The following is a 13118-nucleotide window of genomic DNA, read 5'->3' as shown; positions in this document are numbered from 1 at the left end:
AGGAGGGCTTTTGTCTAGGCCAAAACTACCCCCCCCCCCGGGCAAACTGGAGGTTGCTGCTGTGGGGGCCAGGGTAGAACCCCAGGAGCCCGCTGGGTAGAGCCCAGGAGGGTGGGTCTGCAGCCTCCGTCAAGGGCACAGCATCACAGACGTTGGCGTACTTTCGTCTGAGGATCAGAACGGCACCTGCTGGCCTGCCTGGTCCAGGATCCTTTGGGCACTGATGCGCCAGCCTCCTCCTTGGGCTTGTGTTCAGAGGCATGCTGCCTTTGATACTGGGGGGAGTGCATAGACGCCATGACCAGAAGAAGAAGTCATGGTTAGCCTTATTCTCTGTTAATTCGTCTAATCTTTTCAAGCATCCCCGTCGGAGGCACTTGGGACACCTTGCGGTCCCTGGGTTTCCAGGCTGGCTCCTCACAGTCTCTCCCTGAGGGTAGGCTGGGCGGACACCAGCAGGTAGTGTAGGGGGCAGTCCTCAGGTGAGGGTGGGCGGGCATGATCCTGCCCCTTTTGCTTGGATACATGGCCTGGAAATGGCAGTATCCCGCTCTTCCAGGCACCAGGAATGTCAAGCGTTGAAACTAACCCTCTGCTGCAGCTTAGGTCTGGAAAGAGCCGAGCTCAGAAAGGCGGAAGAACGCGCCGCTCATCTGCCATTGAAGACAGGAGGCTGAAGATCCTGGCCGTGTGGGCAATCTCTCCACCAGCTGCAGACCTGGGTCGCTGCCCTCCTCTGACGGTGGCAGCCCAGCCAGCTGCTCTGCTCTTCGTCCTCCTAGACGGGTAAGGGCTAGACTTCCCTTCTTGTGGAGAACGTTCCTTGCTGCCTGCGCGCTTGGGTCAGGGGGCAGCACAAAGCCTGAATGCTCTGCAGCGCTGGGTTGATGGCCTGCACCTGCAGAAATGGGGGGAGCAGTCTGCGAAGCCCCCAGCATCCTGGTCTCACAGGGGCCATTCAGATGCCTGCAAGCGGGATCCGAGCGCCAGAGTTCGCGCTCTCCCTGCGCTTTCCAGGAATTGTGATTTGGGGGCGTTGCTGCTTCTGACCGCGGAGGCAGAGCTAGCCATTGTGGCTAGTGGCCTTCGGTAGCCCTCGCTGAATTCGTGTAATCCTCTTTTGAAACCATCCAAGTTGATGCCTACTGCAGGCAGTGACCGTTTTACACGCGCCCAATTGACACGGGCACACACTCCTCGCCGTGGCCCCAAAATGATGGGGCAGGCTTACACACGCTCCTCCGATGCACACGGGGACCAGGAATGCAACTCCCACAAAAAGGGGAGTTGCCTGGACTGCCTCCTATGGGAGCCAAATTCCCCAGAGTTATGCGCTGCCGGAATAAGTACTTTTATCTCAGCTGAATCTTCCCACATTCAGCTTCATTGCTGCAGTGGAGGCGGGCCGCCCTGGGTGTCACCACTGAGGGGGGTGACAAGATGCCAGGCGGTACTCACCGTGGGGCCTGCAGTGCGCCCGAGACGTGTCTCTCCTGGGAGAGACCGGGTGTCTGGAGCACGCGCAGGCTCCACCGCCTCTCTCCCCCAGCTGTGGGAGGAGGCAGGCATACTCCTCGCAGGCCCCACGGAGCATCCTGCCCCTCGGTGCAGGGCACATGCGCCACCGCAGGCGCCTGACCGGCTTGGTCCGCCGCTGCATTGGTGTCCATGGGGAGCAGTGGAACGGACTCCCTCAGAAGGTGGTGGCCTCGCCTTCCGTGGAGCTTTTTAAGCAGAGGTCAGGTGGCCTCTGCCAGGGATGCTTTAGCTGACGTTCCTGCGTTTCAGGGGGTGGACTGGATGACCCCTTGGGGTCCCTTCCAAGTCTGCAGCTCTAGGATTCTGTGAGTTCTAGCCTTGTGAGAGAGGGAGAAAAGCTGTTCTTTATCCACTTTCTCTATTTTTTGAACTTCTATCATGCTGCAGCCTCTTGCTTGCCTTTTCTCCTGGATGGAAAGTCCCAAGTCCCGTCCCCTTTCTTCCTTCAAAGGGGGGGGGGTCACTCTGTTCCCCTGGTCATTTTGGGCCTTTGAGTGCCTGTGCCTGCTCTCTCAGCGGGGACACAGTCCATTGACGGGCGACCTTGGGAGCCTCTCTGTGTGTGCACTATAAATAGCTGTGAATCGGCTTATGGTGAAAATGGGTCAGGAACTTAGAGGCTTTATTGCCTGGGGCCGATTAGCGCAGGGCAAAGTGTTCTGGCTAATCTGTGTGCGCTGCCCTTCCTCGAAAGGGAGGGTGTGGCCTGGCTTTTGGCTGCAGGGGTCAGTGGCTGGAGCTGCCCGCCCAGACCCCTCTGCCCCACGCCAAGAGAGTGGTTAGCACTCTGGCTGCTGGCAAGCCTGTCTCACAGTTCAGGTTGCAGCCTGGTCTGTCCAGCTGCCTTTAAGACATTTCAAATCAAAGCATAGTTGCTGCTAATTTCCAGTAGATTGATAGATCGTTAACATCATTCGCATCTGGCTTTTAAAAATGTTTTTCTTCTGGAGCAGCAGCCGGCAAATCGTGGTTAACGGTGGTTAATCCATCACAGCTGAATGCCTGGATTTAATAAATGGTTTAAACAGTTGCCTTTTAAAGTCCCAAAGCAAGGGAGGGAGAGCCCTGGGCAAGGCCAAGGGAGGGCACGGAGGGAGTGGTGCCCCCGCCACCTTTCACTGGCAGTGCCCAGCCTGGGACGTGGCTTCGGGAGGAGGGGAGGGGCCCTCGCTGGCTGCTCTGAGAGGACTCCCCCTTCTCCATGGAGGATGTGTGCCTGGGAGCAGCCTGCTCCTGCCTGGAAAGGGGGCCTGTCTCTCTCCACCCCCAAGTCTGCTCCTGCCGCAGGTGCGCTTTCCACCTCCTGCTTCCTGGCCTTCTGTCTCTCAGGCCCTCCTGGAGACGGGGGACCCCGCTGGCTGGCAGGCCGAGAGCCAGCGTCTCCAGGCAGAAGGCATTTGGGTGGCCAGCCTGGGAGAGGCCCCTGCAGCCCAAGTCCTTCCAGAGCAGCAGCTCCCAGTTCAGGCGGGGAACACGACCGGGCTGTTTCTTTTCCTTGTGCCTGGCATGTAACAAAGTTGTTGTTGTTTAGTCGTTTAGTTGTGTCCACCTCTTTGTGACCCCCTGGACCAGAGCACGCCAGGCCCTCCTGTCTTCCACTGCCTCCCACAGTTTGGCCAAACTCATGCTGGTAGCTTCGGGAACACCGTCCAACCATCTTGTCCTCCGTCGTCCCCTTCTCCTTGTGTCCTCCATCTTTCCCAACATCAGGGTCTTTTCCAGGGAGTCTTCTCTTCTCATGAGGTGGCCAAAGTATTGGAGCCTCAACTTCAGGATCTGTCCTTCCAGTGAGCACTCAGGGCTGATTTCCTTCAGAATGGAGAGGTTTGATCTTCTTGCAGTCCATGGGACTCTCCAGAGTCTCCTCCAGCACCAGAATTCAAAAGCATCCATTCTTTGGCGATCAGCCTTCTTTATGGTCCAGCTCTCACTTCCATACATCACTACTGGGAAAACCAGAGCTTGAACTATACGGACCTTTGTTGGCAAGGTGATGTCTCTGCTTTTTAAGATGCTGTCTAGGTTTGTCATTGCTTTTGTACTTACAAAGTACAAGGGGACAAGTCTCTGCCCCAGGGAGCTTACAGTCAGACTTCCATGTTCTCCACATCATCCATCATTTCAGAAGCCTCTTAACCTGCCTTTTTCTACCCACCCCCAACACTGAAACCTTTCATCATAGTTGCTCCATCTCCCTTTTCTGAACCTTTTTTGCAGCCCTGCAATGTCCCTTTTGAGGTGGGGACCAGAGCTGTACATATTATTCCAAATGCAATCACACCCTGAATTTGCATAATGGCATTATGATGTTGGCAGGTGTGTTTCCAATTCCTTTCCTCAGATCCCTGGAATGAAGTGCTGCCTGCTGGGTCGACCCCCAGCCCTCCAGTCACTTCCTTGACTGGGCTTGTCCAACCACAGGCACCTTTCCCAAAAGTATTCTTTGGGCTAAAGTCTGATTGTTCTGCTTTTCAAAAAATAACCCCAAAGCATTTGGGAGAGATTAGGCCCATTTGGCTTTCCCTTGCAATGTCCTTTTTACCAATTTCTTCATCTTTGGGAACTTTCCTCAGATGGAACTCTGTCAGGCTATCTTGGCCATTTCCCACTTAGTCTCCGTTGAATTGCGCAGCGCTGGGAACCGGCTGCTCCCAGCTAGCTGCACAAGGCTTGCGTTTCACAGGAGGTCCTGGGTGCAGCTTCAGATTAACCCGCCATTCTCTCCCATCAGTTGCTTCCGTGACCAACTGTTCTGGGCCACAGTTGTCCGAGGTGTCTAAAAACCCAACCTCTCTGTTGTGGCTGGAACACGGATGTGCCAGTCGCTCTCTAGGAGAGGGCGGTCGAAGTCTTGTTCCACCTCAAGATCTTCATCACCCTGGGTGTTAGGCCTGGCTGGGAGGTGACCGTACATCCTGGTACTAAATGAATTTGGGAGCTTGCCCTTGGGCTCTGTGGAGCAGCAGTCTGACCACCTGAGATGTGCCAGAGTCCTGCCTTGCGCTTCCTCTGGAGGGTCCTGCTGGTTCTCATCTCCTAATCCCACCATATCTATGCTCTGCTTTCAAGCCAGGCCCTCCAGCTCGCCCACCTTGGAGGCTCCTAGCAGAGAACCGCCTCTGCAGCGTCAGTCCAAGAGCAGAAGGACAGTGGCCAGCAGCCCACCCAGTCCAGCATCCTGCTGTCTCAGAAGCGCCAGTCAAAAATGCCCCTCTTTAACCAGGCCTTTGGGGGTTATGGGGTTGTTCCTGTTTCCATTTTGATTATGCATTTTGTGTTTTCACGTTGTGATTTTCCTCCTGTGAAGAGCCCTGAGACCTGCAGGTACAGGGCAGTATGCAAATGGAATAAGTCACAAGTAGTAATAATAGCCAGATGCCCCGAGGGGAACGCTAAGAAATAGAGGCCCCCCTCCCCTCCTGTGGCTTCGCTGCCTCTCACTGTGGAGGCAGAGCAGAGCCATGGTGAGACAACCTCCATCGCCCTCCATCTTAAAGCCACCTAGGGCCTTGCTCTGCGCAAAGAAGGACTTTCCTTTTATCTGTCCTGAATCATTCAAAATTCCATTTCTGCTGGTGTTGGGAGAGCAGGGCCGGGTTGAGGTTTGATGTGGCCCTCAGCTCCTGAAGGTAATGGGGCCCTTGATATGTCCAACTGTCCTTTGTCAGCAACAAATGGTCGCTGTTTTTTGTGTTGAATAGATGCTCTATGGTCATTGATGGACCTAATAGGCATCTCAAGCCATTTGCACATCACAAAAGATGTATTTTATCAAAGTAATTGTTGAACTGAAATACAATTAAGAAGAAGCATATTAATAGTGAAAAACAATTAAGAACAAGTATATTACTGAAATAGTTTATTGTCACTTGTACAACTTGTATATAGTGAGATTACACAAGCACCCCCACTCAGCTCTCTTAGTCTTAATTACCCTCGTTTACTGACGCACACCCACAAAACCCAAAAGTCAGTTGCCCTGTTGTTATCTTTTCATTTAACAGCCTAACAGCCCACGGATAGAAGCTGTTGGTGCAACTAATGATGCTTCTATATCTTCTACCTGAGGGCAGGAGATCAAGAAAGTGCCGGCCAGGGTGTGAATAATCATCCCTGAGAATTTCCCTCACTCTCCTGAGGCAACGTTCTTCCGCTATTTCATCCAGCGTATTCACGGGACAGCCCATAATATCTTGTTATTAATATTAATTAATTGATATTAATAACATTCCTTACATCATAGAACACAAAACACTGGATGTAGGTTTTATTTTATTTGCTTTTTACCTTGTATTTTGGAAATGTACATCCAGTGTTGTTTTGTCTTTAAATTTTGGGGGGGCCTCAATAGAGAGTGGGGCCCTAAGCTGTAGCTTGTGTAGCTTATACGTAAACCCGGCACTGTAGGAGAGAGTGGGAATGTTTTTTCTCCCTCTCCTTTCTCTGGGCCCTGCATAACTTTATAAACTTCTCTCTCTCTCTGGCCTGTGCTTCTTCCTCTGTGGCCCTTTGACCTCTTGGACCAGCTGCCACATCCTGTCCCTTCCTGCTTCTCCCCAGGGCTATGGGGAGACCAGCTTGCTGCCATTGATTTGTGTAGCAAAGGGGTGATGTTCTTCTTCCTCCATGTGGACAGAGCCTCTCTGCGCTGGCTGGGCTGGGCTGGGCGGAGCGCCTGTCTGCAGCCCCTGGGGGGGGGGGGGAACGAGGCGGCATAAGCTGGGCTTTGGCTTTGCGTCAGAGGCCGGCTCAGACTCCTCCTCGGACTGGGGCTGGGTGTTCTCACAGGCTCCCTCGGTGTAGCGTGGAGCAAGAAGGTGCTGGGCAGCTCCAGGCAAGTGCAACCCTCGTGGGTTGGAGCTGGGAGGGTGGGGAGCCTGCCAAGAAGCAGGGCAGGGCAGGGCAGCAGGAGAGAGATGGGCGGACAGGGGACTCAGCCCTGGGTGCAAGGAGGGGAAAGGGGTTGGCAGGCTGCCGGCAGGCAGGAAACAGGAGGGAGGGGGTCCCTTTCACAAGCCCCTTGCAAGGAGGTTTAGCTAGCGGGGGGGGGGGCAGAAACAGCAACCACACCATCTCGTCTGGTCCTTTGACTCCTTGACTTCCTGCCCTCCGGATGTTGTTTGCCTCCAACTCCCAGCACCCCCCTCCTGGCCCCTCCTGGCCCCATGCCAGCCGGGTGGCTGGGAGTTGTCATCCCAAACATCTGGGCGAAAGCAGAGCAGAGGTGCCGCATTTCCCGGCCCCCACAGACCCCTGCTGCTCTTCCTGGTTCCCTTCTCACCTGCGGAGATGCTCAGGGCTTGGCCACTTGGTCACCTCTCTCCCCATCTCTCTTTGGCTCCGCAGGTGAGCCTTAAATGGGGAAGGGGCTCACTAGGAGGCATTGCTGTCGGGTGGCCAACTTTGGGCAGGAGTTTGTGGTGAGGTCAGGCCTCGTTTGGCGAACGCACCCTTCCCCACATGTGTACCCAGAGATGTGCAGGGTGGTAGGGAAGAGGTCAAGCCTTGCCGGCACCCTTGGGGAGGGGTGTTGCTTGGGAGGGGCGGAAACTCCAGAGGGCCCGTCCTCCTCCTCTCCTTGTTTTGTGCCACTTGCCAGAGGAGCCAGGGCCTCATCCAGACTTGGGATTTGTCGGGGAGCAGCTGTTCAGAGAGCAAGATCAGAAGAAGGGCAGAGGAAACTGATTTCCACGATAAGCCTGTTACATAAGGGAGCAAGTGCCGCTCTGGGGCTGGCCTAGGAGGCATCTCTGAGCGCTGCCCTTGAGCCCTGGCAAGGAGGCTGAGGGAGGGGCAGCCCTGAGACTTCCTCCTCCTTGCCATTGGAGATTGGTGGGTTCCTGACTCCTGAGGAGGAGGGGTCCTTGGAGGGGCACTTTGGGGTTGCCAGGGTCGCCTTTGCAGAGCAGGAGGCTGCTTCTTTCTGGGCACTGCAATACCTGTCCCTCCCGGGAATTTCCGAGGTCTGCCTGTCTTCTTGGGGGAGGGAGCAGGGGGCTATGTGGGGAGCCCTAGGGGAGCAGCCTTGGCACTGGGGTCGAGTGAGGAGAGCTGCTTCTCCCCTGAGCCAGCTGGTGGGCGTGGCAAAGAGGCTCCCTGTGCCCCAGTCACCTGGCGGCAGGTTATTCATAGAATCATAGAGTTGGAAGAGACCCCAAGGGCCATCGAGTCCAACCCCCTGCCAAGCAGGAAACACCATCAGAGCACTCCTGACATATGGTTGTCAAGCCTCTGCTTAAAGACCTCCAAAGAAGGAGACCCCACCACACTCCTTGGCAGCAAATTCCACTGTCAAACAGCTCTTACTGTCAGGAAGTTCGTGGCTCCTCCTTCTCCTCCTTGTTGACCCCCTTGGACAGGCAGGCCAGTTTTCCTGCTTGGCTGCTGCACTATTGATCTCGGCTGCTGCTGCTGCGGCTGAAGTGCTTTGGGCCAAGCGGGTCCATAAATCATTCCAAACACATCTGGGGTCAGCCGGGGCGGGGGGGGGGGGCTGGCCTTGGTCTGATGCACCATCCCTGGGGGGTCTCCCTCCAGCTCTTCCCTTGACTTCCCCCTTGGATAACCTCTCTGTCTCTCTGGGGGGTGAGGGAGAAAGAGGGGACAGGGGTCCTTGTTTGCCTGCCTGCTCATTTGAGGCATTTGCACACAGCATTCCCATCAGATGTCAAAGCGATCAACAACTACCTGACATTCAGAAGACATCTGAAGGCAGCCCTCTTCAGGGAAGTTTTTAATATGTGACATTTTAGCGTATTCTTCATCTTTGTTGGAAGCCGCCCAGAGTGGCTGGGGAAACCCAGCCAGATGGGCGGGGTACAAATCAATTATTATTATTATTATTATTATTATTATTATTATTATTATTATTATTATTATTATTATTATTTTATTATTACAGCAGTTCATTAACATCCATCCCTCCGTATTTTACGATACCATTTTCAATCCCAACCAGCAATAAGAATCCACAGCGGCTCCTTGCAAGGACAGCAGGCTGCTCACCCGGACTTTTGGGGGGTCGCGCCCCTTGCCCTCCCGGCCCTTCCGAGGGGACGACCCTGAGGCAAGCAGCTTTTGCTACCTGGCAAAGCAGCCCAGCGGCCGGAGGAGGCAGGACTCTCTGTCCCACTGGGGGAAGGAAGCCCTCCAGGACACACCGAAAGGCCAATCTCGCCCTCCTCTGCCCAGGGCTCCTGCTGGGGCCTCTTGGCCTGCGGAGCCCTCTGGGTACCTGAGTCTGGCTCCAGCCTCCAAGCAGGGCAGGCCATGGCCTTTGGCTGAGCACCAGAGGTCAGGGGAGCTGTGCTTTGGCAGGCTTTCTTCCTCAACTGACTGGCTGGGAGGGGAGCCTTAGAAACCAGTGGCCTCTACTCTCCCCATAGGTAAAGGTAAAGGCCCCCTGGATGGTTAAGGCCAGTCAAAGGCAACTATGGGGTCGTGGCGCTCATTTCGCTTTCAGCCCTAGGGAGCCGGCGTTTTTCCACAGGCAGCTTTCCGGCCAGCAGAACTAAACCGCTACTGGCGCACAGAGGACTGATGAGTGCCAGAGCGCACAGAAACGCCATGTACCTTCCCGCCACAGCGGTATCTATTTATCTATTTGCGCTGGCATGCTTTCAAACTGCTAGGTTATCAGGAGCTGGGACAGAGCTCACCCCATCATGGGGATTCAAACCACTGACCTTCCAACCAGCATGCCCAAGAGGCTCAGTGGTTTAGACCACAACACCATCCACATCCCCACTCTCCCCATAGCAGGGCTCAGCCCCAGATTTGCTGGGGGAAGAGTCAGGCCTGTGCCTCCCCTGCCCAGCAGCTTGCTTCCCACCCCCTCCTTGCCCAGCCTGGGCAGATCGATGTGGCTGCCTAGATTTTGCTGGCAGGGATGGGAGCAGGATGTGGAGCCTGGACCCCTGGCCTGGCAATGTCCCCCGGCCAGAAAGGCACAAGGAAGGGGACGTGTGTGCAGATTGGAACTGGCGAGAGATCCCTACAGCCTCTGCCAGGCTCACCTGTGCCTGTTTGCTCCTCCCACAGGGCTCAAAATGCCTCCCAGGGCAAGGGGCGGCTGAGCAGAGGAGCTCCGCGCCCAAGAAAGGTGTCTGGCACCACGGAGGAGGAGTCGCCATCGCTGTCTTCCGGTGGCACTGGAAGGGGCACCTGCTAGTCCTGTGAGAAAAGGCCCCTCTTCCAGCCACGTTGTCAGCTGCCCTTCCGAGGAGCCTCTTGGGAGAAGTGGCCTTTGACCTGAGGGCGCAGCCAGCCCAGCCGCTGAGTGTCACTCCCTGCGCCCCCCGGAGATGCCAGCCAAGACCCCCATCTACCTGAAGACCTCGACCCCCAAGCGGGGCCGGAAGCTGCGCCTGCGGGACGTGCTCTCCAGTGACATGATCAGCCCCCCGCTGGGCGACTTCCGCCACAGCGCCCACATCGGCCTGGACGGGGAGGGCGACATGTTTGGGGAGCTCTCCTTCCTGCAGGGCAAGTACGACCTGCTGCCCCGCCTGGGCCGCTGCGGGGGCTCCCCGGGGGGCGGCTACCGCACCCTCCTGAAGAGCGCCGTCTCCCTGCCCGCCTTCAGCGGCGCCCAGGACCAGGCACCCCCCAAGCCCCCCCGCCTCCACCTGGAGGAGATGCCCAGCGGCGGGGGGCAAGGGCGCTCCATGTCGGTGGGCTGTGCCAGCGCCGCCGAGGGCCTCTCCTTCTCCGCCACGGCTGCCGCCCACTACGAGCCGCTGGCCTCGTCCGTCTCCTTCTCGGCCCCCCCACCAGAAGGCGGCTGTTTTGTGGGGGGCAGCGGGTACCGTGCGGTGGGCAGCCAGGAGTGCCCCTGTGGGGGAGCAGCCCCCCTGCCTCGCTCGGAGTCCCTGCTGCGCCTCGACCTGGACCTTGGGCCCTCCATCTTGGATGACGTCCTGCGCATCATGGAGGAATACCAGCGCCCTCCTGTGCCCAAAGCCCTGTAGAGCGTCCGCCTGCCCACGCGCCCCTCCTCAGCTCCACCGGTGGGGCTGCGGCCTTCCTGCTGAACGTCCCCAGAGGGGCTGCACCTGCGGGGTCCTGGGGTGACGAGGAGAGGCAGCCCCATTTGCCTGCTCAAGGGCCCAGGCAGGCAGCAAGGAGAGGCAGGGGCTTGGCCAGGAGCCGAATTGAGGGGGGTCTTCGCTGAAAGAGAGTGGGGGGCAATGCCAGAGGAGGTCCCACCCAAGGGACGGCAAGGAGGCACCACCTTGCAGCTGCCCCCTCAGGCCACGGCCAAGGTCCACCTGGCCCAGGGGCCACAGAGACACGAAGGACACGGAGGCAACAGCCCCCTCCAGCATCTGCTCTGTGGAGATAGACTTCCTCTGAATATGAAGGCTCTGCAGAGCTGTCGTGACTTGTGAGCCACTGGACAGACCTCCCCCGTCTCCATGATGGTTTTATTTTGATGGCATCCTATATTGGGACCCAGAGTGATGTTTTGGGACAGTGGATTCTGTACATTAAATACTGTCCTCTTGCCTCAGAGGGAAAGTGCTCCAGCCCCCTCGTCACTTGGGTGGCCCCTTTCTCAGGTCTACAGACGTGCTCAAAGCATTCCAACGTAATAAGATTTGTTTCAGGGCATCATCATAGAATGGTAGAGTTGTAAGGGATCCCCAAGGGTCATCCAGTCCAGCCCCCTCTTGCAATGCCGGAATCTCAGCTCAGGCTTCCCTGACAGGTGGCCCTCCAGCCTCTGCTTGAAAGCCTCTGAGGAAGGAGAGGCCACAACCCCCAAGGGAGACTCTTCCACTGTGGAGCAGCTCTTGCTGCCAGAAAGCTCTTCCCAGGGCTTAGTCACAATCTCCCTCCTTGTAACTGGAAGCCTTTGCTTCAGACCCGACTCTCTGGAGCTGGAGAAAACAAGCTTGCTCCCTCTTCCACGGGACAGCCCTCTAGATATTTGAAGGTGGCTCTCATATCTCCATCTCAGTCTCCTCTTTACGAGGCCAAACATACCCAGCTGCTTCAACCGTTCCTCATCAGGCTTGGTTTCCTGACCCCTGATCATCTTGGTCGCCCTCCTCTGCACATGTTCCAGCTTGTCAATATCCTTAAATTGTGGCGCCCAGAACTGGACACAGTATTCCAGGTGTGGTCTGACCAAGGCAGAATAGAGTGGGACTTTTGCTTCCCTTGATCTGGACACTGGACCTTCTAGCATTTGGGCTTTTTTGCTGCTGCCTCACCCTGTGGACTCATGTTCAGCTTGTGGGGCACCAAGACCCAGAGATCTCTTTCACATGGCCTGCCAGTAAGCCAGGTGTCCCCCATACTATATTGGTGCGCCTGGTTCTTCCTGTCTAAGGTTCTTTATGTTTGTCCCTACAGGGAATCATTTTGTTAGCTTGCACCCAGTTCTCCAATCTGTTAAGGTCATTTTGAATTCTGATCCTGTCTTCCACGGCATTAGCTACCCCTCCCCGTTTGGTGTCTTCTGCAAATTTGATGAGCATCCCCTCAATTCCTTCACCCAAGTCATTTATACAGACATTGAACAACAATGGGCCCCGGATAGAACTGGGCGGCCCCCCACTCACTTTGCCCCAGGATGGCGGGGTTCCATATCATACTGGCAGTCTTATTTTTATCCCTTCCCTAATGCTCCCTAATACGAAATTAACCTTCTTCAAAGCTGCTGCACTCCGGGTTTATGCTTTCCCTGAGCTATCCACTGTGACCCCACGATCTCATGCAGTGACGGTATCTGAGCTCCCAGGAACCTGTACAATGGGCTTATTTTGCCCCAGTGAGCATCACTTTGGCCAAGTCCCGTCTACTGTGCCAGACATCTGTGCAGCATGGAGCGTTCCTCCCAAGTCTGCTTTTATTCCAGTTGCAGATAGTTTGGTGTTGCCTGCCACCTTCAGACTGATCATGAATAAAAGATCCCAGTACCAATTGGTGGGGACCCCACTGGCTGCTTGCATTGCTTAAAAATGTTTTTCTTTTTAAATGCAGATTCCATCAGGTGTTTGGGCTGATAATTAAAGTGGTCTGTAGCAGGTGTGGAAGGAGAAATTAACCCTGGATCCAGAAGTGGGGTTTTACTCTGGCCTGCGTGGAAAAGAGAAAGGGTTCGCTTTCTCCTCTTCTGTGCCTGGGCTGATCCCATCTGTTACCAGGCGGTCAGGAGGATGTGATTTGCATTTTCAAAAGCCTTCGCGTTAGAAAAATTGAAGCGCCTGGCCTTAAGTGTCCCCAGCATCTCGTGAAGCCTCAGAGCTGTCCGTCCTTTCTTTTGTGCAAACCTTCCCTGCACCCCGACACTTGCTTGATTTGGGGGTGGGGGGCCTGACACCGTTGAAGGTGCTGAGAGCTTTTCCTTCCTGAGCCAGAATGGAAGAGACCTAGCAGGGCGCAGCGCCTCCTGCAGCCACCAGGGGGCAGCACCTGCCAACTTATCCAGCGAGGAGGCAGCACATTAACCCTTTCCGTGACAGCCAGAGTCGAGCAGGAGGGTTTGCTGAGGGATCAGCCGTCAGGTTGCAAATTCAGAAAGCGAGTGGGGAAGCCAAGAATGGAAGTGAGGGTGCAAGAGAGAAGAGGTC

At 55.9% G+C, this 13118-nt stretch overlaps 2 protein-coding genes across 3 annotated transcripts in view; one reads left to right on the top strand and one right to left on the bottom strand.

The window, feature by feature from the left end:
* Positions 1–13118, bottom strand: part of DHX34 (DExH-box helicase 34) — a 163470-nt gene that overhangs the window by 116543 nt on the left and 33809 nt on the right. The gene's annotated exons all lie outside the window — the stretch shown is intronic.
* On the top strand, positions 200–13085 carry LOC308590545 (cdc42 effector protein 2-like). Of its 2 annotated transcripts, none has more exons than XM_081200688.1 (2): positions 200–786; positions 9580–13085. In XM_081200688.1, the coding sequence occupies exon 2, from the start codon at positions 9843–9845 to the stop codon at positions 10506–10508; it is 666 nt and encodes a 221-aa protein (XP_081056814.1). In that variant the 5' UTR covers positions 200–786; positions 9580–9842; the 3' UTR covers positions 10509–13085. The 2 variants fall into 2 exon arrangements, 1 of the variants encoding a protein (XP_081056814.1); XR_014009788.1 differs by lacking the exon at positions 200–786 and having other exon boundaries at positions 8738–11197; positions 11231–13085.

The sequence above is a fragment of the Podarcis bocagei genome (genome assembly GCF_964188305.1).
Source record: "Podarcis bocagei genome assembly, chromosome: 7".
NCBI lineage: Eukaryota > Metazoa > Chordata > Lepidosauria > Squamata > Lacertidae > Podarcis > Podarcis bocagei.
The sequence above is the reverse complement of the archived record's forward strand: the minus strand, read 5'-3'. Positions and strand labels throughout refer to the sequence as shown.

Excerpts from the sequence above, each read along its gene's own strand:
- LOC308590545 (XM_081200688.1), top strand. The coding sequence starts at position 9,843 with ATGCCAGCCAAGACCCCCATCTACCTGAAGACCTCGACCCCCAAGCGG.